The sequence below is a fragment of the Gorilla gorilla genome, chromosome 1 (assembly GCF_029281585.2).
Source record: "Gorilla gorilla gorilla isolate KB3781 chromosome 1, NHGRI_mGorGor1-v2.1_pri, whole genome shotgun sequence".
Lineage (NCBI taxonomy): Eukaryota > Metazoa > Chordata > Mammalia > Primates > Hominidae > Gorilla > Gorilla gorilla.
The window spans coordinates 215,682,145-215,705,163 of NC_073224.2; the positions used below are offsets into that span (position 1 = coordinate 215,682,145).

At 47.4% G+C, this 23,019-nt stretch overlaps 1 protein-coding gene across 2 annotated transcripts in view; it reads left to right on the forward strand.

Moving 5' to 3' along the window:
* IL22RA1 (interleukin 22 receptor subunit alpha 1) overlaps positions 1–23,019 on the forward strand; it is a 30,780-nt gene that overhangs the window by 1,761 nt on the left and 6,000 nt on the right. Inside the window, exons 2-6 of one of the 2 annotated variants that reach the window (XM_004024915.5) lie at positions 5,429–5,774; positions 10,092–10,224; positions 11,499–11,677; positions 14,421–14,596; positions 20,547–20,685. In XM_004024915.5, coding sequence (XP_004024964.5) covers positions 5,732–5,774; positions 10,092–10,224; positions 11,499–11,677; positions 14,421–14,596; positions 20,547–20,685 — 670 coding nt within the window. In that variant the 5' untranslated portion in view covers positions 5,429–5,731. Of the gene's footprint in view, positions 1–5,428; positions 5,775–10,091; positions 10,225–11,498; positions 11,678–14,420; positions 14,597–20,546; positions 20,686–23,019 lie in introns of those variants that run through there. The other variant, XM_063701732.1, reaches the window with a different exon arrangement.

The following is a 23,019-nucleotide window of genomic DNA, read 5'->3' on the forward strand; positions in this document are numbered from 1 at the left end:
CTCATTTTGTAACAGAGGATGCTTGCTGCGTGAGACCTCCTTCTCAGAAACTGTCCAGAGACAGCAACCCAGCAACACTGAGGAGTAGAGACTTATTTCCATTTCTAGATGAGGAAGCTGAGGACGAGAGGCTAAGGGACCCTCACACAGCAGGGAAGTGGCAGAGCTAAAATTCAGACCGGGTCTGTCTACTCAAAGCCCATGTTCCATTCACTTCCCTTGGCTCCCGCGGGGGCCTATGAAAGTGCTCCCCCATCCTGACTGGAAATGCATGATCTTCTTAATGTTTTTATGAAGAAGCATGGCCTTGTACATGCCTTATAGGCATGTAATAAGCTTCTGGAACTTCAAACTCCCAAGAGAGAGCTGAAATTATAAGTAGAGTCAGGAAATTCTACAATGACTTTATGTTTGTGTGAATGACATTGGTCATGAAGGGAATTCTGGGATGTCAGGGGAGGTTTCCAACCCCAAAGTGACATGGAAGCAGAGGCCATGCAAGCTGCAGAGGCCCTTAGGAGCCTTCTAGAGCAAGCCTCCTTTACAGACAGGGAAACTGAGACCGCAAGAGGGGACAAGAGCTATTCATAGTCACCTGAAGTCAGGTGCAAGTTTGTGACCAGACCTAGACTCCGGACCTGGGCCATGTACTCAATGTCCCTGATTGACACAGCCCAGGCCTTGGAGTCAGATGGGCTCTCAGGCTTCGTTCCTTGCTCCTGCTCTCCAGGAATGAGCAGGAACCCCTCTAGGACCTGCCCCTGCAGAGTCATCAACCACGGAGGCAGCACTCCACACTCCCTGAAGACTTCCAGGAAACAGCCCACTGCCTTTTGATGTTGTGCTTCTGTTATTCCTGGGTGTTGAGAGAAGGGACAGGAGCAGATCACATTCCCGAGTATTTCATTGTAAAATGTGCTTTTTCTATAGCTTGGGGATGTTCCCTACAGTCTTAAAGCCCTGGCCAGCTTTCTCCGGTACACTCATTCATTCAGCAAATCTTACGAAGTACCTGCTCTATGCCAGCTCCTACTAGACACTGAGACACCCAGGAGACCGAGCTCCAGGCCTTGTCCCTGTAGTCAGTACCATGGGGAATGGGAAAGCACCATGCAATGCATGCTAGGAGATGGGAACACAGAGCTGGTGTTCCCAGCCCAACCAAGGGAGCAGCTCACACAGGGGAAGCTTCCTGGTGGAAGTGAATTTAAGAAGAGGCCTGAAGAATGAATCGGAGTGAGACAGGAAAGTGGAGGTGGAAAGGGATTCTCAGAGGCAAGACAGTGCATGGGTGCACTGGAGAAATTTGTCAGAAAACAAGTGCTTTTCCTGGCGGTCTGAGAATCAGCAAGGCAAAACTGCTGCTCTGAAGGTCAATGCTGTAAGTCGATGTTGGATACCTGCTCTACATTCAGCCATGTGGAGGGTACAGAGGAATACCAGGGGGCTCTTTGCAATCAGAATGCTTGACAAGCACCATCCAACTGTGGAGCCCAGAGAACGAGGTTATCTGGGGAACCTCTGCCACTGAAGGCAGCTTCGTTGTGAACACCTCCAGCAGCCAAGACCTTTCTACCTCTCAAGGCAGCCACACCATCATAGCGAGAGTGATTTCCTTAAATTGAAAAAATGGCCTCTCTAATATGTCTCCCCCTGACCACCCTAGTTTTCCTTTTAGAGGTAGTTATACAAAAAGGGTCTAGAGCCTTCTCCATGCAATAGCCCCTCAAATATTTGAAGACGGTGCTCATGTTTCACCTCCACTCCAACCCGAATCTCTCCTGTTCATTCTTTTGTTTGTTTGTTTGTTTGTTTGTTTGGAGGCAGAGTCTTGCTCTGTCACCCAGGCCGGAGTGCAGTGGCTCAGTCTCGGCTCACTGCAACCTCCGCCTCCCAGATTCAAGCAATTCTCCTGCCTCAGCCTCCCGAGTAACTGAGATTATAGGCACTCGCCACCATGCCCAGCCTTTTTTGTTTTGTTTTGTTTTTTTGTTTTTTTGTTTTTTTAGTAGAGACGGGGTTTTGCCATGTTGCCCAGGCTGGTCTCGAACTCCTGACCTAAGGCAATGCGCCCACCTCGGCCTCCCAAAGTGCTAGGATTACAGGCATAAGCCACCGAGCCCGGCCTGTTTGTTTTTGTGATGGAGTCTCACTCATTCTGTCGCCCAGGCTGGAGTGCAGTGGCACGATCTTGGCTCACTGCAACCTCCGCCGGGAGTCTAGGGACCCTAGACTCCCTGCTTCTCCTGCCTCATTCTTCCTGATTCTTCCTGATTCTTCCTCATTCTTCCTGATTCTCCTGCCTCAGCCTCCCGAGAAGATGGGACTACAGGTGTGCATCATCATGCCTGGCTAATTTTTGTATTTTTAGTAGAGACAAGATTTCACCATGTTGGCCAGGCTGGTCTCGAACTCTTGGCCTCAAGTGATCAGCCCATCTCAGCCTCCCAAAGTACTGGAATTACAGGCATGAGCCACGGCACCTGGCCTCCTTTCCATCCTTGAACATGTAACACAGCTGAAGTATCATAGTGGACAATGCCAAAACGCGGGCCAGACCACACATTCTGGAAGGACTTTGTTTTTTAGTTCGTTTGTTTTTTGAGACAAGGTGTCACTCTGTTGCCCAGGCTGAGTGCTGTGGTGCAGTCATGGCTCACCGCAGCCTTGATCTCCTGGGCTCAGGCAATTCCCTGCCTCAGGCTCCCAAGTAGCTGGGACTACAGGCATGTGCCTCCACACCTGGCTAATTTTTTATTATTTATAGAGACAGTGTCTCACTATGTTGCCCAGGCTGGCTTTAAACTCCTGGACTCAAGAGATACTCCCTCCTTGGCCTTCCAAAATGCTGGGATTACAGGCATGAGCCACGGTGCCTGGCCTCTGGAAGGACTTTCAAAGTGAGATGTTATGGGCTGGAGTTATCAACAAGGGCCATATCGCAGAAGAAAACTGTCTTGGTGAGATTCGAGGAAAAGGGAATTGGCTAAGGGAGTGGAAATGGCATTCCAGGAGGAGGATAGAGCCCCAACAAAGGCTTGTCTTTAATGCCGATTTGTTATGTTTAGTAACCTTGCTTTCCCTTAATATACATTAGTGTATTTCCTATATTAACTTTAGGAAATGCAGATAAGCAAAGGGAAGAAAAGAAAAATCACCTACAATTCCACTACCACCCAGAGATAACGCCCCTAGTGTTTTCATCTATATCCATGAAGACACGCAGTTTGCTCTGCGTGTGCAGGTGTGCATTTTAGCCAGGGTGGTACTGTACATAGTTTATGTTATGCCTCTTTTCACTTGAAAAAATATGATGAGTCTTTACCAGGTCACGAAACATTTTTCTCCAGCATTATTTTGGAAGCTGCATTTGTCTTGCTTTGGGTGGACATACCATTATTCTTTTAACCAAACCTCTATTGTCAGACATGGAGGTTGTTTTCATTTTTTTCTCCTTTTTTTTTTTTTTTTTTTGAGACGGAGTCTCGCTCTGTCGCCCAGGCAGGAGTGCAATGGTGCGATCTCGGTTCACTGCAACTTCCGCATCCCGGGCTCAAGCAATTCTCCTGCTTCAGCCTCCCGAGCAGCTGGGATTACAGGTGCCCGCCACCATGTCCGGCTAATTCTTGTATTTTTAGTAGAGATAGGGTTTCGCCATGCTGCCCAGGCTGGTCTCGAACTCCTGATCTCAGGTGATCCGCCCACTTTGGCCTCCCAAAGTGCTGGGATTACAGGCATGAGCCACCACGCCCCACCTATTTTTTTCTTAAACTGTTAGAAATGAAGTCTGGGTGTTCCCACGTTCCTTAGCAATCCAGGTGTCTTCCTTCCCGTTAATTCCTACATAACCACAGGCCCTCAAAACTACAGGATGCCCTTTTCCTCCATCAAGTTCCTTCTTCCAGTGCTTCTGAGAGGCCCCAAGGAACACTTTCGTGTTCCACAGACCTGTTGGGGCTGTGTCTTGTCCTCTCGGCCAGCCACTTGGGACCAAAGCCTGCTCTTCACCCTAAGGGTCCCTTGTAACCTGTTTTTCTCGCTGTAGCCTCCCCACACCGCCTTGTCATCAAAGTCATCAAAAACCCTCTATCCATCATGGTTTATTCAGTAGCACAGAAACCTCTCCAGTCTTTCAGACCAAGGGACTTTAATGTAAAGGAGCTCGTCACCCAGAGGATGAAGGAGCTGGGACACTAATCAGGACAGACAGTTCAGAGATTTCCCCAAAGCAGGAAGCTGTGCCATCCTACCAACTGGAAGGAAAGATGAGAGGAGAAGGTGTTGCCAGAGCCAGGAGCTGGCCTCCAGACAGGAACACGAAAGACATAAGGGGTTGCCTGGCTGATGGACTGTCCAGAGGGAGCCAGAACTGCAGAGGGATGTGGCCATTGCTGGGGAAGCCACTCAAAGCAGAAAACGAGGGGAGAAATGCTCTGATCTCTGCCTCCCCAGTCTTCCCCCAGGGGCTAAACCTATCAGAAAGCAGTTAATAAAGGAGTCTAGAAAATGTAGTTTCCTGCAGTTTCAGGAAATGACTGGCATGGGCCCTACCTTAATTCCTCCAAAGCACAGCTTAGATTTGGCTGTTTTGTCAAACAAACTTTAGCAATCAGGGCTGATAACAAACAATTACAATTCAGGAAAGAAAAACTTAAACACCGATCCCAGGATATCACAGCCCATTACACCCAACCCGTTGGCAGGATCCCTGCTAAAATTTCACTTGCCGTTGTGTGCTTGGGGCCAGGCAAACTCTCCCCAGGGGCAGGACCCTCCGATTGAGTCCACCCTGACCAGAGTCCAGGCCCCAGGGCCCTTCAACCTTCTCCAGGCCCTGCAGCAAGGAGAAAACCATTTCCTAAACACCTGTCCCTTCATTCACACGAAGCTCATGTGCAGATCCTGCCCCACGTGGCAAAATGATGGGAGAGCAGCCTGAATCTTCATCGTCCCGAACCAAAGCCCCATTCATGAAGTTCAGCCCCATCTCTAGCACAGCAGAATCACTGAAGTTTGAGTTCCATTTTTTTTCTAACCTTTTGCAGATCCTAGACCCAAAGGCTCAAGGTAAGAGCGGCTGGGCTTCTTCACCCGCAACGGTCTCTCTAGGGGAGAGCTGTTCCCAAGCCCACCCCAAGCGTGGGGACCTGCCTTCATATGGAGGATCAAGGAGGAGCATCGGGTGCCCTCAATCTCCTCCTGCCAGAAAAGCAGAGGAGTCACAGCTTTTCCTTTGCTGCAAGAAACATTCTGGGACCTTTTTTTTCCCCCTCTGTTGTCCAGTTATTTTCATCAGGGTAAATCCCCTAGGAATAGAATTATTAAAGCAAAAGATATGTATGTGGTGTAGGCTTTTGATCCACAGTGCCAAACTGCTTTTTGATAAGGCTGCATATCGTGGATTATTCTTGCCTTTTCTGCCCCTCAGCTCCTTGATAAACCACTTGGGATGAATCAGCCACCGGACCAGATAAACAAGCCAGCCTGTTACTATTGCTGTTTTCTGCAAGTCGGAAGGGAACTCCCTTAGATCCCGCCCAGAACCTGGAATTCCAGAGCACACAGGGCCAGGACACCTTTGTACCCCTGCTCCCCACCGGCACAGGTCCCACCCACCCCCTTCTCCCCGCCCCATGCCCGGGTGGAGCCAGCTGCCAGGGCGCCAAGACTCCCAGCCCTCTCTCTGTGCACGGCAGAGTAGAGGCCAAGGGAGGGCTCTGTGCCAGCCCCGATGAGGACGCTGCTGACCATCTTGACTGTGGGATCCCTGGCTGGTGAGTGCCCATCTACCCTGTGGTCAGACCTCCCTTATCCCAGGGGCCAACGATCAGGGTCATCTCCCCAGCACCCTCCCCAGCCCGAGCATAGCCAGTTTCAGTTTCTCCCCTGCTAGGGCTGAGCAGGGTGCCGGGTGTTCACGGAGAAGCAAATGCTCAGCTTAGTTTGCTGGGGGCATGAGAGGGTGCCTCAGACCCTGGGTTCTTCCAGGGACCCAAAGGACCCTCAGGTCTTGAGGGATATAGCCAGCTGTCTGAACTGGGGGTGCTGGATCGCTGCATCTCAGTGAATGGAGAATTGGCCTGGAGGAGGCAGACATCCTTCGGTCCCTCAAAGGGTGTCGGCCCAGCTTGTACCATCCTTCCTCTGCCTCTCACTTGGCACTGGCCTGACAGGGGAGGCGGAGGAAGGACCGGGGGAAACGAAGCTTGAGTTCACCATTGCCTCCCTCCATGCCCCTGCAGGGCCTCTTTGGCCCCTTTTGTTATCATAGATCTGAAAGAGCATTTTCTCCTAGAGTGGCCAGGTCTGCTACATTAATAGGTCTTAAGACACAGGACTCATTTGGAAACAGGTCTTAAGGGCATAGTGTTCAAAGCCAATAAAGTGAGCGGAGTGGGGGCTCATCATTATGGAGAACGTTACATGAGACCCTAGACTCTCTCTCTGCTCTCCTGGTGCATTGCATGAAATTCAGGGAACTTCCTTAGGAAGTCAAAGCATAGTCCTGATTGAGGATGGTGAGCAGGTATGGCCTTGGCCAGGCCCTCCTTGCTCAAGTGCAGGACGAGGCCCACGAAAAGGCAGAGCTTCCCACCTCCTCTGCCGCTGTCCCGCCAGGGCTGCCTGCGTCCCCAGGGCTTCCAGCTCTGTGGGACCCCCTCCAGTCTGCTTCCCAGCATCAAGCTGGGCGTTCCAGGAAGATGTGAGGCACCCCCTCGAGGCACCAAGACACGTCCCTTTAGACCCTCAGCCATACTGGTTAGAAATCCTAGAGGCTCCCAGCCCTTTGAGATGGGGGACCCCAAGAAACAGCCCTTAGGAGATTGTCAAGGGTCAGCTGCCTCACGCTGCACACACCGGGCCCTCACCGCCCCCCCAATCTTAGGCTGACTCCAGAGCGTGTGGAATTGTTTCTTGTTTGTGTATTTTTCCTTAGCTTCCCAGCTGGTTGACAGAACATTGTTTTTCCACATTAATGTGAAAAAACAAGTTGCCTTTTATAAATCCGCCAGGCTGCCAGGTTCCACACAACACATGTCTCCCCAGATTTCACAATATAGACTTTCACCCGGGAAGTGCCGAAGCAACACAGGCTGAGGAATGGATGATAGATTTGAGGAGGAAAAGGAGCGAGGAGGGCGGGAGAAGAGGGGGAGATCTTGTTAGACCCTGACATCCCTAAAAGAGAGGAGTGGGCCTAGGTTCACTTACCCCACTTCAGGAAGCTAACTGCAGTTCCCTCCTGAAAAGTGGTGCCAACCTCCACGTAGCCCAGGGTCCTTTGCCTTGGCAACATGCCCCCACCTCAGCCACCAGCCTCCTTGCAACCCAGATGGGCCCTCTATTTCCCACCCAGAACACTGACCTCAACCAGCAACCGTTCCCGCTGCAGACTCTACCCCAAGCCTTGATGGAGCCTGGCTTCTCAAATCCCACCCTCACCCTTCTGCCCTGACCCACCACCCAACCAGAAGCCACTGTTCAGGTCTGACCTTGACTGGACTCCTTTCCTCAACTTTGGACTCAGCCCTGAATCCAGGACCCCTCCCTCCAGAACTGACCCCAATTCCACCCAGCCTCACATCCAAACAAGATGTCAGCTACATCCTAAGGCTCCACGGCACAGCCGTCACCTTGCGTAGAGGCAGTAGACCCCTCCCCACGCCATCCCTAAGGCCCCATTCTGGGGACTCCAGGAAGCCTGAAGACATTTTGCAGCTGCTGGGCCAGAACCCAAATTCAGAGAGGAGGGCAGCCTTCGAGGTTAGCCAGAGGATGTGCAGCAGGGTCGGACCATTCTTCCCTGTCCCCATCGGTCCTCGCCAAGCCTGAGGACCCCTCTTGTGTGTAGAGTTGGAGTAGGGGAATCAGTAACTGTCTGCTCCCTCACACCTTGGGCCCACTGGCAGTCGTAGTTGTGTCTGGGGAAGGAGAGGCACAGACATATTCAAGACACACACCCAGGCCGCAAGGCCTTGACCCAGCTGGGGTTGCTTAACATTTTCCCACCTGTTTATTTCCCACGCCAGCCGGCCAGGGCCTCCGAGCTCCGAGCCAGCTGCCATCTTGGGCCGCCATTTTCCCGCAGGCTCTTGCTCTCCACAGCCCAAGCCTGGGGGCCTGAGGGAAGGGTTTTATAAGTTAAGGACTCTTTGTTTACAGCGCAGATTGCTTCAGAGGCTGCAGCCCCTCCCCAGCCCCTTCCTTGAGGCTCAGGCCCTCACTGCCCTTCCCTTAACAGAAGCAGAAGTGGGCTGGACAAAGACCTAGCCTGGAAGAGAGGGCTGTGGACTCTTCAAGGGCCAGCTTCTCTTCTCCTCTCTCTTCTCCTCCTCCCTAAATTCATCCCTTTATCAGGTGCTCAGGTCCCTGAAGCCCCCCACCCTCATATAAAAGGGTGAACAAGACAGCCCCCTCCCTACAGAGCGAATGTTTTCCCTTCCCAGGTCTCCTCCCTTCAGACTCAACACATGTACATAGGGGCCTGTTAGACGCTAAACACATTCACAGATGCCAACCCGCTCTATCCGCCCCACAACCGGTCTAGCACTGGGATGAATATTGTAGGTTCTTCACATGCTAACTGTGATGCTGGGCGGCAGCTGTCTCTGAGCCTCAGCTCATTCATCAAATGGGGATAGTGATAGTGGGCACGTTGTCGTGAGGATTTAATGAAGGAAGGGACTTGCCTGAAAGAGGCTGTGCACTTCACAAATGCCAGTGGCTGCTGTTGTCATTGTTGTTTGTCTTTCGGTAAATCAAACTATATCCATTTTAGAGATGAGGCAATTGAAGTTCTCGTTGCTTAAACAACTTTCCCAAGGTCACCCTGCCCACATGTGGGCTCAGTCAAGAGCGCCTCCTCCACCATTGCTTCAACTGATCAACTTGGGGCAAGTCACTTCTTACACACTTTAGTTACATATCTCTAAAATAAGGGTGAGGACACCAACTTCAGGTTGTGTTAAAAAGTGAATGAGCATCGATGGCGATGTGGAGAAACTGAACCCCTCAAACAATGCTGGTGGGAATTTAAGATGGTGCAGCCATAACATCCTGGACAATATATGAGACCCCATCACTACAAAAAATTTAAAAATAAATTAGTCGGATGTGGTGGTGCATGGCTGTAGTCCCAGCTACACAGGAGGCTGAGGTGCGAGGATTGCTTAAGCCCAGGAAGTCGAGGCTGCAGTGAGCCATGATCACACCACTGCACTCCAGCCTGGGGGACAGAGCAAGACCCTGTCTCAAAGACAAAAAAAAATGGTGTGGCCACTTTAGAAAATAGTTCGACAGTTCTTCAAAAGGTTAAAGGTAGAGCTACTATATAACCTACCAAATTCCACTCTTAGATATGTACCCAAGACAACTGAAAACGTATGTCCACTTATAAAATTGAACACGGTGTTCACAGCAGCATTATTCATGGTAGCCAAAAAGTAGAAACAACCCAAATGTCCTGATGAGTGGATAAACAAAATGTGGTATATCACACAATGGAATATTATTCAGCCCTAAAAAGGAAGTACTAATCCATGCTACCACAAATGTGAACCTTGAAAACATTATGCTAAGTGAAAGAAGCCAGCCAAGCTCTATTTACATAAAAAGTCTAGAGTAGGGACATTCACAGACACAGGAAGTAGATTCGTGGTTGTCAGGGGTTAGGGGTGGAGAAGAATGGGTGGAGTGACTGCTAATGGGCATGCAGTTTCTTTTTGGGGTGCTAAAAATGTTCTGGAATTAGATAATAGCGATGATTGCACAACGTTGTGAAAATGCTAAGAAACCATTGAACTGAACACTGTAAGGTGGTGACATTTATGGAATGTGAATCACAACTCATTGCAAAGCAAAATGGCTGAGAATGGATGGTTGGTTAGAACAGCGTGGGGAGCATCCCCTCTTGCTGGTCCATTTGTAGAAGGCTGGGGGCCAGGGTCTCCCTGCCCACCCACCAAGTTGGCATCTTGAAAGCAAAGGCACTTTGCATGAAATTTATATGGGGCAGGACTCTGACTGAGCCCATACATGGGCAGGGTGACCCTGGGAAAGTCCCTGCTCACCCTCCTCCCACCCTCCTGCAGCTCACGCCCCTGAGGACCCCTCGGATCTGCTCCTGCACGTGAAATTCCAGTCCAGCAACTTTGAAAACATCCTGACGTGGGACAGCGGGCCGGAGGGCACCCCAGACACGGTCTACAGCATCGAGTATAAGACGTAGGCTTCTCTCTTACCCCACCTCCTTTGACTGCTCTGAAGCCAGCCCCTCTCCAAGGAATTCCCCTCCTCTCCATATGTTCCCATGTCCCCACCAGGACTGGTGTCACATAGCCCCTCCCAGATAAAGCATTGCTCCTTTATGTTTCTTTTGCAGAGGGAGAATAATATAAGGGTAAAAAGTACAGGTGATAGGGTCAGGCTGTCTGGGCTTAAATGCCAGCTCTTGCCTGTATAACCTTGGGCAGGTAACCTCACGAAGCCTCAGTTTCTCCACCCACAAAGTGAGGACAATGATAGCACTTTCATCACAGGGTTGTTGGGTGGGTTAAGCAAGATAAAGTCATTAGCACTTGTGCCTGGAAAATTATAAGCTACCAATAATTGTTTTATTATTATTAGTGAGACTAGGTCAACCAAAGATGCACCCAGCCCCTCTAGCCCACGCTCCTGTTCCTGCTCCTCTCCCTCCCATGCAGGTGAGGAGGGGTGGCCTGGGCTCAGGAGTCCTCAAACCTGGCTTCCACTCCTGGTCATGCCACATTGTCCTGTAGCAAGTCACTTCCCCCTCTCTGAACCTCATTTCTCTCGTCTGTAAAATGGGGATAACAGGGCCCACATCAAAGGACTATGGTGATGACGAGCCCAGAATGTGGACTCAGACTGGCTGGGTTCAAATCCTGGCTCTCCACATGCACACTTCAAACACGTGGGCAATTTACTTCTTTGAGCCTCATCTTCTTTGTTTGAAAAATAAACAGAATAGGCTGGGCACAGTGGCTCACACCTATAATCTCAGCACTTTTGGAGGCTGAGGCAGGTGGATCACTTGAGGTCAGGAGTTTGAGACCAGCCTGACCAACAGGGTGGCCATACTGTCTCTACTAAAATACAAAAATTAGCCAGGCATGGTGGTGCACTCCTGTAATCCCAGCTACTCGGGAGGCTGAGGCAGGAGAGTCACTTGAACCCCAGAGGCAGAAGTTGCAATGAGCCAAGATTGCACCACTGCACTCCAGCCTGAGTGACAGAGCAAGGCCGTGTCTCAAGAAAAAAAAAAAGAAAAAGAAAGGAAGGAATAAAGAAAGAAAAAGAGAAGAATGCATATACCTCAGAGAATCATTGTGAGAACAAAATGAGATCATTCGCATAAAGGGCCTGGGCCACTGAACGTGCTAAGTAAATATTAGATCTCCTTGGCATTATTAATAAGCCGCAGGCCTAGCACTGGCCTTTTCATCACCACGGTGACTTGGCCCCTTCCTGACCTGCAGGTACGGAGAGAGGGACTGGGTGGCAAAGAAGGGCTGTCAGCGGATCACCCGGAAGTCCTGCAACCTGACGGTGGAGACGGGCAACCTCACGGAGCTCTACTATGCCAGGGTCACCGCTGTCAGTGCGGGAGGCCGGTCAGCCACCAAGATGACTGACAGGTTCAGCTCTCTGCAGCACAGTGAGTTGGAGCCCCTGTGGGTTTCAGGGGAGGGAAGAGGAAAGCGCAGGTGTTTGCGGGGTGGGATGGCCTCTTCCCCTCTGGAGTGGGTGGAGGGTCCAGAAGGGGCTCTCTGCAAGGGGAGAGGGCAGCTGGGGATGTGGCTTTTAGGGAAGCCCCCCACCCCCACCAATTACAGTGTATTCCTAGCAGGTTTGTTCATTTTTCTCCACCTCCACCCCAACCTCCCTGGTTCAGACCACCCTTATCTTGACCCCCGACTGCGGTCCAGGCCACTTAACTTGTTTCCCCAACTCTCCTCTTTACCACCTCCTCCAGCCCATTCTCCACAGAGCATTTAGAGAGATCTCCTCAACACATAAATCCCACCTTCTCTTCTCAGCTTAAAACCCTCGGGCAGCTGCTCATGACTCTACAAATAAGATCCAACTCCTTGCCACGGCCCACGAGGCCCTGCCTATCCTGGTCCTCGTCCTGAACATGTCTTCCCAATGCATCGAGCAGCCAAGCTTCTGACAGTCCCTGCCTCGGGGTCCTTGCTGCTCCCACTCTCTGGGGGCACTTCTGAGCTCTTCACGTGACTGGTTCTTTTATAGTCCTCACGGCTCAGCTTCAACATCACCTCCTAAGTCAGTGTCCCCACCTCCAGCCCTGATGACCTGATTTCCGTAGGCCACCATCTGTGATTCTCTATTGCAATACAGGGCTTATTGTCTTCATCGCTCAGATCACACGCTGCAATTACTGTGTTTGCTCACACATGTTATCATCTGCCTCCCCCTCTAAAATGTGAGCTCTAGAACTGCATGTGTGGGCGGCAGAATCCACTGCATTCCCAGCCCTCAGCATAGTGCCTGGCACATAGAAGATTCTCAATAGCCAGGTGCGGTGGCTCACACTTGTAATCCCAGCACTTTGGGAGGCTGAGGCAAGAGGATCACTTGAGCCTAGGAGTTCAAGACCAGCCTGGGGAACACAGTGAGACCCCATCTCTACAAAAAATTTAAAAATTAGCTGGGTGTGGTGGCACACACTTGTAGTCCCAGCTACTCAGGAGGTTGAAGTGGGAGGGTAGCTTGAACCCAGGAGGTCAAGACTGCAGTGAGCTGGGATTGCCCCACTGCACTCCAACTTAGGTGACACAGTGAGATCCTATCTCAAAAAAAAAAAAAGATATTCAGTAAATGAATGATTGAGTGGATAGCAGTTGCTGATATGGTTTGGCTATGTCCCCACCCAAATCTCATCTTGAATTGTAGTTCCCATAATCCTGTCTTGTGGGAAGGATCCAGTAGGAGGTAACTGAATGATGGGGACGGATTCCCCCATGCTATTCTCATGATAGTGGGTACGTTCTCATGAGATCTGAGGGTTTTATAAGGGGCTTCCCCCTTTGCTTGGTTCTCATTTTCCTTCCTGCCACCATGTGAGGAAGAACATGTTTGCCTCCCGTTTTGTAAGTTTCCTGATTGTAAGTTTCCTGAGCCTCCCCAGCCATGTGGAACTGTGAGTCAATTAAACCTCTTTCCTTTATAAATTACCCAGTCTGAGGTGTGTCTTTATTAGCAGTGTGAGAATGGACTAATATAGTTGCCAAACTCCCCACACAAGCTAAGCGTGTGATGATGTTCACCAACTGACTTTATAGTCACACATAGCTTTTTAAGAAAATAAAAAATAAAATTAAGTAAAATATTGTTTTTTTAACCTGGCTTGTTCAGTGAATTCACATTCATTGTAGAAAATGTGTGAAATATAGAAATATACAAAGAAAAATAAAAGTCACCCAAAATAATCTTAACATTGTAACATAACTGCAGTTACTAGCAGCCGTATCTACTTTGCAATCTGGCATTGCTTTTTTGTCTTAGGTTCTTTTTCCCCATATATTGGTATCATGAACATTTACCCATATCATTAAACATTTTGCACAACAAGATATTTCACAGTGCAAAATGATCCATTCTAGGGAGATACTCTAATTTACTTATGTATTTCCCTTTTTGAGGACATACAGCTCAGTTTTTCAATTTTATTAGCAGCACTGAAGTAAACATTGTTCTGACTCAGATATCTTCAATCTTGGAGGCCAATGGATCATTGAGGAATTTTTACAAATTAGATTCAGGGTAAATGAGGTCCATGAATCCCTGAAGTTGGATGCAAGATTTTTGTATATATACGTTTTGGCAGGAAGAAGACCCACAGCATTCATCACATTCTCAAAGGAGTCTGTAAGCCAGCAAAGGTAATTTGGTTATTTGGAAAATTCCATCTTGAGAGAGACAGAAGTCTTCAGCCTGATCTTTGAGGCTGCATCAATAGTATTAGGCCCCAAACATTATTTAGGATGTGTAGTTGATGTCATTGACATCCCCAAAGCTGTCATACTCAATAGATGAGGGAGGAAGGGTGCTCTAGGCTGACTTAAGGTGGGGACACAGGGGGCTGGGATGTGTGGGGGCAAGCCAAAGGCATGACCAAGCTAGGGGACTGGTGCCCCTCACCCTGAGTTCTTCTCATCCACTCTTGGTCATCCCTTTGCCAGCCTGAAACCCAAACACCAGGGCTTGTAGAAACTTTTCTCTTTTCACTGTTTGTTTAGCCGTTGCTTTCAGAAGCATAGCTGGCACTGGAGTGGAAGGAGAGAGGGAGCAGTCATTTTCCACTGACCAAGGTTGCCTCAGACACTACCCACCGATTCTGACTTTTTCTTTTCTCTTTTCTCTCTCCCTATCCCCAGCTACCCTCAAGCCACCTGATGTGACCTGTATCCCCAAAGTGAGATCGATTCAGATGATTGTTCATCCTACCCCCACGCCCATCCATGCAGGGGACGGCCACCGGCTAACCCTGGAAGACATCTTCCATGACCTGTTCTACCACTTAGAGCTCCAGGTCAACCGCACCTACCAAATGGTGAGTGTATGTTGCACCCTGGTCTTTCTCTGCCTAGGAAGCCTCTTCCCTCCCAATTAGATCTGAGTTGCTTTAAGAAAAAAAGGGGACATGTTACGTAAATTAGCATTTCCCAAAACATGTCCCTTGAGAGGCTCCTTGAAGCCTGGAAAACATCACAAATGACAACTTTTCTCTTGTAGATTCACACACACAATAGCATGCTAAAAGCTCTGACAAGTCCTGCAGAGCCAAGACTCCACTATCAATTTGTTTTTTTGTTTTGTTTTATTTATTTATTTATTTTTATTTTATTATTATTATACTTTAAGTTTTAGGGTACATGTGCACAATGTGCAGGTTAGCTACATATGTATACATGTGCCATGCTGGTGTGCTGCACCCATTAACTCGTCATTTAGCATAAGGCATATTATCAATTTGTTTAATACAATTTCTCCCGAATTTATTTGACCAGAGAAGCTGCTTTTTTTGCATAATATTTACATTGGTTTTTGTTTAACACCTTCTCACATCCTGCGGAACAACCTCTATTAATATCTTCAGATGTTCACATTAGAAAATGCTAGAATCAATTTCTATTGCTGCAGTAGTTTTCCACTATTTGCAGGAACTATATACAGGCAATGTGGAAGGATAAGTAATAATAAGAGGTGGAAGGCAAGAGCATACGTTCTCAAATAGTATATGAATTATTTCTTTTCGTATTCAGAAAATATTTGGTACCCCCTACCCTCAGCATGTGCCACCAATCCACAATTCAGTTAAATGAATATTTATTTCCTACTTTGTGGTTTCTGCATGAAAGGAGCTTATAATCTAGGGGGTGAAAAGGGAGTTAAAACAAGAATTCAAATAGCTATAGGTAGAGGAAAATATGGGTATTGGGAGGTGGGGCAGGATGTCAGCACAGCAAGATTTGAAAGACTTCCAGAAAACTTTTAGGAAGCCAAAAATGACATAATATGCATATATTACCTGGCATGCCGCAGAAATTGGTACTGGCTTCCAGAAAGCCTAATATGCATAATATGCATATTATGTCATTAATAGTCATATATTACCTGGCATGCCACAGAAATTGGTATTGGCTTTCTGGGAGCCAGTATCAATTTCTGAGGCATGCCAGGTAATACATGCATATTATGTCATTTAATCTTCACCACAGCCTTGTGAGGCGGGTTCTATCATCTCCATTGTCTAGATGAGGGAACCAAGAGAAGTTAAAAGTCACTTGCTCAGATTGTTCAGCAAATAATAGGGTAGACAGGATTCAAATCCAGCTGTGTTTAGCCCACATTTCTCCCACCACTGGCCTGCCTATACTGCCCCACCATGATCAGAGAGAAAAGCAGCAAAACTTAAGCCATTTAAAAAAAAAAGAGACGGGGCCTCACTGTGTTGCCCAGGCTGGTCTCAAACTCCTGGGCTCAAGAGATCCTCCTGCCTCAGCCTCCCAAAGTGCTGAGATGACAGGCATGAGCCACCGCACCCGGCCAACTTAAGACATTTTTGAAAAGCACAGAACTGCCCACTTTGACAAGAGCATAAAGACATGTAAAACAGTTTCTTAAAACATGGTCCCGGCCAGGCACGGTGGCTCACGCCTGTAATCCCAGCACTTTGGGAGGCCGAGGCGGGCGGATCACGAGGTCAGGAGATGGAGACCATCCTGGCTAACACGGTGAAACCCTGTCCCTATTAAAAAATACAAAAAATTAGCCGGGCATGGTGGTGGGCACCTGTAGTCTCAGCTACTCAGGAGGCTGAGGTAGAAGAATGGCGTGAACCCAGGAGATGGAGCTTGCAGTGGGCCAAGATCGCGCCACTGCACTCCAGCCTGGGCGACAGAGCAAGACTCCATCTCAAAAAAACACACACACACACACACACACACACACACACACACAAAAACCATGGTCCCAAACAAACAGCATCAGAATCTCCTGCAGCACTTGTTTAAAATGCAGATTCTTGGGTCCCCTTCCAGTCAACTTCATCAAGTTATTGCACTTGCATCCCTGGGATCTGAATTTTAGTGAGCAACCCAGGTGCTTCTTCCCCAACGCAAAGCTTGAGAACCTCTGACGTGGAGGGACCCCGGGAGATAAACCTCAGAAGACTGGATGGGACTATGCTGTAGAAGGGATAGGGTGGTGGAGGGGACGAATTTTTGTTTCTTTCGGTAGTTGGGGGAGCCACTAGAGATTACTAAGCAGAGAGAGTCCTTATGACACCTATTTTTTGGTAAATATTTAGGGTCTTATTAAATATTTTATTGTTGATTTCTAATTTAATTCAATTTGTGGTCAGAGAACACACGCTGTATGATTTCAGTCCTTTTAAATTTATCGAGGCTTGTGTTAAGGCCCAGCCTATGGCCTGTCCTGGTGAACGTTCCTTGTGCACCTGAAAAGAATGTATATTTTGCAGTTGGTTGGTGGAGTGCGCTATAAATATCAATTAGGTAAAGGTGATTAATTGTGTTATTCAGATCTTCTATGTCTTTCCTGATTTAGGTGAGAGGTCAATTGGTTGTTTAATTGTTGAAAATAGTAAACTCTCCAACTATAATTGTGGATTTGTCTATTTTCCCTTTAATTCTGTGCATTTTTGCTTCATGCATTTTGAAACTCAGTTATTAAATACATATACATTTATGATTGTTGTATTTTCCTGATAGATTGAACCTTCTGTCATATGAATTGTTCCTTTTTATTTGTAGTCATACTCTTTGTATTGAAGTCTACTTTATCTGATATTAATATAGCCACTCCAGCCTTCTTATGGTTTGCATAATATATGTTTTTACATTCATTTTCAATCTGTCTCTGTTATTATATTTAAAATGTATCTCTTGCAGACAGCTCTGACAGCCTTTACCTTTTTTTGACATTAATTCACATGCCATAAAATTCATTCTTTTAAAGCATACAATTCAGGTGTTATTTGCATATTCACAAAGTTGTGAAACCATCACCACTATCTATTTCTCTCTTATCAATCTGTCTTCAAGTTCTCTATTTTTTCTGTCATTTCCAAAATGCTTTTGAGATAATTCAGTGGGTTTTTAAATTTCAGATAATAATATCTAGAATTTTTCAACTCTAAAGTTCCTAGATTTTATAGTTTCCATATTCTACTGAGATTTTCTATTCATTCATTCAATATGAGCTTATTTTGTTTCACTTCCTGGAGCATTGTTATACAGCTGCTTTAAAATCATTGTTGGCCGGGTGAGGTGGCCCACGCCTGTAATCCCAGCACTTTGGGAGGCCAAAGTGAGTGGATCACTTGAGGTCAGGAGTTCAAGACCATCCTGGCCAATGTGGTAAAACCCCATCTCTACTAAAAATAAAAAAATCAGCTGGGCATGGTGGCAGGTGCCTGTAATCCCAGCTACTCAGGAGGCTGAGGCAGGAGAATCATTTGAACCTGGGAGGCGGAGGTTGCAGTGAGCTGAGATCGCACCACTGCACTCCAACCTGGGTGACAGAGTAAGACTCTGTCTCAAATAAAATTAAATCATTGTCTGCTAATTCAACATTTTGGTCATCAGGGTCAGTCACTATTATCTTTTCTCTTGAATATGGGTCGCATATTCTTTCTTTGTATGTCTAACAATTTTGAAATGTATCCCGGACATTTTGTTGAAATTACTGTAGATTCTGTTATATTCCTCCAAAGAGTATTGGTTTGGTTTCATCCGGTTTTAGTAGGCAATTAATTTGGCTGAACTCCAAACTCTGAAATCTCTCTTGTTTTTTTGTTTTTTAACTTTACCTGGGCTGCTTGGAGTCTACCCCATTCATGCCTACTTTAGGGGCCGGTCAGGGATTTGAGCAGAGTTTATATACAGAGTTTGGGCCTCCTTCTCTACAATCTCCCGTCTGTGCTTTCTCCCCTCATTTTCCAGCTGCTGTGATTATTCCAAGCCCTGCCTTTTGGGTATTCAAGCCAGTGAGAATAAAGGGTTTCTGTCTAGGTTTAGCCATTCCACAGGGTGTAGACTGAGGTCTGCCTTCAGGCTACAAGACAGTAAAAATGGGAAATGTACCCATCGCCATTTCTCCTCTCTCCAATATATGCCTGCTTTTATTTTCTCTCCAATGCTTTTAAGTAGTTGTTTTTCATTTTGCTTAGAATTTATAGTTGTTATTTTGGGGATGTTTGGTCCAATAGAAGATATAAATTACTAGGATTAGAATGAAGAAAAATCAAATATGGAAATGGAAGAGATATCAGGCTGGCAAGTCAAAAGATTATTGCAATGGTATAGGCTGGAAATGAGGGCCTGAACCAGAATGGAGGTCGTGAAAAACTTGGGAAACGAGGAATCAGGGCCTTGGCAACTCTCCTGGAGTTATGTCTCATGATATGTAATGTGTCCAGTTCCAACCACATGAGTTCCACAAAACAGTAAGTTAAAAAATGTATTTATGTACTTCTTCACTCACTGTCACCACCATCCCCATAAACACACACAAAAGAAAACAGTAACTTACCCTCAACCTTGGCCTCCATGTGCCTGAAAAAGAGAAAGCAGAGCTGAAATACAAAGAGCCAAAGAAGAAAATTCTCAGTTTTTGAACTCCCGAGAACACAGGTTCTGGCCCTTTAAAGGAAGATTTCTGGATCCTTTAAGGGCAATTTGATACCAAAGATATGAGAGGGGATTTGTCCTAAATGGCTTCAAGGTTTAGGCCCTGGAGATTAGAAGAAGAGTGATGCTATTATCAAAATTAGAGAATCAAAAACAGATTTGGGTTTGGGGTCTGAGATGGGGCCGGCCCCAGAGAGAGGAGGGCAGCATGTTTGGACATGTTGACTTAGAGATGCTCACATGGTACTATTCAGCAGGGAGCTGGCAGGGCCCATCAGAAACTCTACAGCTCTTCCTGAGATAAGTTTGGGAGTTATCCACACATCGGTGCTCACAGCAGCCATGGGTTCAGATAAGATCACTAAGTGGCCGGACAGTATGTGAGAGAGAAGGAAATGGTTGAAGAGCAAATCTTGCAGAACAACATTGAGGGGCTAAAACCAGTGAAAGACCAGTCAGAGAGGTAGGAGGAGAGCCAGACAGGATAACATGTGGCAGCCATGGGAGAGGAGTTCTGGGTCAAAAAGGTGAGAGATACACAGAAGAACGAGAATCAAAACACAGTTCCAGCAGAAGGATTGGCAGATGCAAAGAAACAAGGGCTTTCTTATGCAAGGTAGGTGTTTACCCGAGTGGCAGGTATCCAGCATTGATGAGCCTGCAGAGCCAGGTGGGCTGCAGAGACAAATGAGTCTGGACTGGAAGCCAGGCACCAGGACTCTATTCTGTAAATATGGGTGAGGCCATCAAAGCCTTTTGAATAGAAGAGCATTATAATGAGATTGTCTTTTAGAAAGATTCCTATAAACACTAGGATGAATATGGAAGTGAACAGGGGCAAACCCAGAGATGGGCGACCATGAAAGAGGCTACTGCTAGAGTCCAGGCTGAAGCCTTGAGGCCCAATTAAGGCAGAAGCAATGAGGAAAGAAAGAAAGGAATGGGTGTTCAAAAAGTTTATGATGTTTAACCACGAAAAGGTGAAGGACAAGAGGAATTGGAAGAAGGAGGGATAGTGGGAGCGTGGGAGGGTGGTGGAGGGCATAAGGACAGCTGCCATTATGTGTGTATAACCACACATTTTACATATATATATATATAAAACCACATTATATAGTGTGTATAACCACTGCCTATGGGCCAGACACTATTGCAAGTGAAAGGCACATGTGCTTGGAGACTGATTGGATTTGGGGATAAAGCAGAAGGGAGGGGAATGGAAACAGAGGCTGAAGACAGACCCATCAGCACCAAACCAGAATCCAGGAGGAGCAAGCAAGCTTCCTTGGGCTCTGTGTGGAGATTGGTGTGTAACAGGAATCACGTTCCATTCTCTGTCCAATTCAGCACCTTGGAGGGAAGCAGAGAGAATATGAGTTCTTCGGCCTGACCCCTGACACAGAGTTCCTTGGCACCATCATGATTTGCGTTCCCACCTGGTCCAAGGAGAGTGCCCCCTACATGTGCCGAGTGAAGACACTGCCAGGTGAGTTCGGCTGAAACCAGAGGGAGGTGGGGCTCCCGAATTCAAGTCTTGACTCTCCTCTTTCCTCCCTGTAACCAAGGTGAGACTTGGCAACACTCTAAAAAACCATGGAAGGGTTATCAGTGTGTTATTGAAGTCAATCTTTGTTTATCCATAAAAGAGCTGGCTGATGAGTTATCAAAGCAAATGTTTGATTCTCACCCTCCAGCCTATGTCTGGATTTCCCCTCTCTGACAGGCCTTGTGTGTACCTTGGCAAAGCAAACTCACCTTAATATTAACCCAGGTGAGATATACTGGAGGGAAAATCTGCAGGGGGGAAGCAGAGAAGATAAAAAGATCCCTCAATATCTTCCAAAGTCAAATAATAATAATGGTATCATGATAACTAGCATTTCTGCAGTGCTAACCGGGAACCAGGCACAACCAAGGGCAAGCCTCATGAGCAGTCTATGAGGTAGGTATTATTTTCATCCTCATTTTACAGATGAAGAACCTGAGGTTCAGAGTGGTTAGGTAACTTGCCCATGGCCAGGCACGGTGGCTCACACCTGTAAACCAAACACTTTGGGAGGCCAAGGCAGGAGGATCACTTGAGCCCAGAAGTTTAAGACCAGCCTGGGAAACAGGGCAAAATCCCGTCTCCACAAAAAAGTCAAAAACTTAGCTAGGTTTGGTGGCTGCATCTGTGGTCCCAGCTACACAGAAGGCTGAGACAGGAGGATCACTTGAGCCCAGGAGGTTGAAGCTGCAAAGAGCTATGTTTGCACCACTGCACTCCAGCCTGGACGACAGAGTGAGACCTTGTCTCGGAAAAAAAAAAAAAAAAAGTGACTTGCCCAAGGTCACACAGGTGCTGAGGGATGGAATGAGGCCTAATTCTAGAGGCCATGCTCTTACCACAGAGCTACTATAGATACAGTTGGGTTTTTTGTGGGTTTTTATTGTTTTTTGTTTTTGAGACAGAGTCTCACTCTGTCGCTCAGGCTGGAGTGCAGTGGCACAATCTCGGCTCACTACAACTTCTGCTTCCCAATTTCAAGCAATTCTCCCACCTCAGCCTCCCAAGTAGCTGGGATTACAGGTGTGTGCCACCATGCCTGGCTAATTTTTTTTTTTTTTTTTGTATTTTTAGTAGAGACGGAGTTTCTTCCTGTTGCTCAGGCTGGTCTTGATCTCCTGGCCTCAAGTGATCCACCCACCTCAGCCTCCCAAAATGCTGGGATTACAGGCATGAGCCATCACGCCCAGCCTAGATATAGTTTTGAATCATCTGCTCGGTGAGATGGTCCCTTCCTCTAGCACATTGAAACTTGATTCTCATCACAAGCATCATGATGTTTTTATTAGTGTTTCTTTTCATAGACAGAGGGAAACGTTGTATTGCTCAGAGCTGCAGGTTTAGAGGATGAAGGTGACGGCAGTGGATGTGATAGATTTGGTAAAACAGTCTCCACTTTATCCTCATGTTCAGATTCATGATGTCAGTAAGTGATTTTAGTTCCAACCATGCCAACATTCAGAATAGAGTTGAGTTTGCAAGCTGGACATTGCGTGTGGCATGGTGGAAAGAGAAGTACCGCGTGAGGAATGAGAAGGCACGGTATTAGTCAGATGTCAGCCAACCACGTGCCTGGGGGAGTCACTCAGCCTCTGGGAGACTGATCCCTCATCTGACAAATGGGGATGCTGATGCCTGGGCTGAGGTGATAATTAGAGGCCAGACAGCTGCCAGAGCTGGGCCCTAGAAAATGACACTCTGGTCCTCAGGTTTGTTCGGAAACTCATCACTTTTCCAAACAGCCCACAAGAGACTGATTTCTCCACCTGAATCCCAGTGCACCAATTGGCAGGGGAGCTATGCCTCATGGAACAGCCAACACTGGCCACTTGCATGGGGCATGCCCTTCCTGGGGCAAAGGCTGCTAGGGAGCTCAGAATAGAACTTGGCAAGAAGAGAACTAGAAAAAGGAAACTGACGTTCTGGGGCTAAGCTGGGAGTATTTGTATGATTCATGACCCCCTTCCCTGGACTGTCCTAGATAAATCTCACCTGCTCCCGGCCCATGGGCCCTGGCCCACCAGCTTTTTGACAATGTGAAGACCACTCCACCCTTACCCACAACACCCTTCTGTTGCCTTACTTGGTCTTGCTTATAATGAGATACCATTTTTTCCTAAGACTATAGCTTTTATATAAATCACACTTCCTGGTGGATACTTCTTGCTGACATATAGAAGGCACCTTATCCTTAAAAATATGTTTAAAACAATTCCTACATTTATTAGGTTCTACTATATTGCCAAGCAAATAGTTGTGCCAAATGCTTTCCAT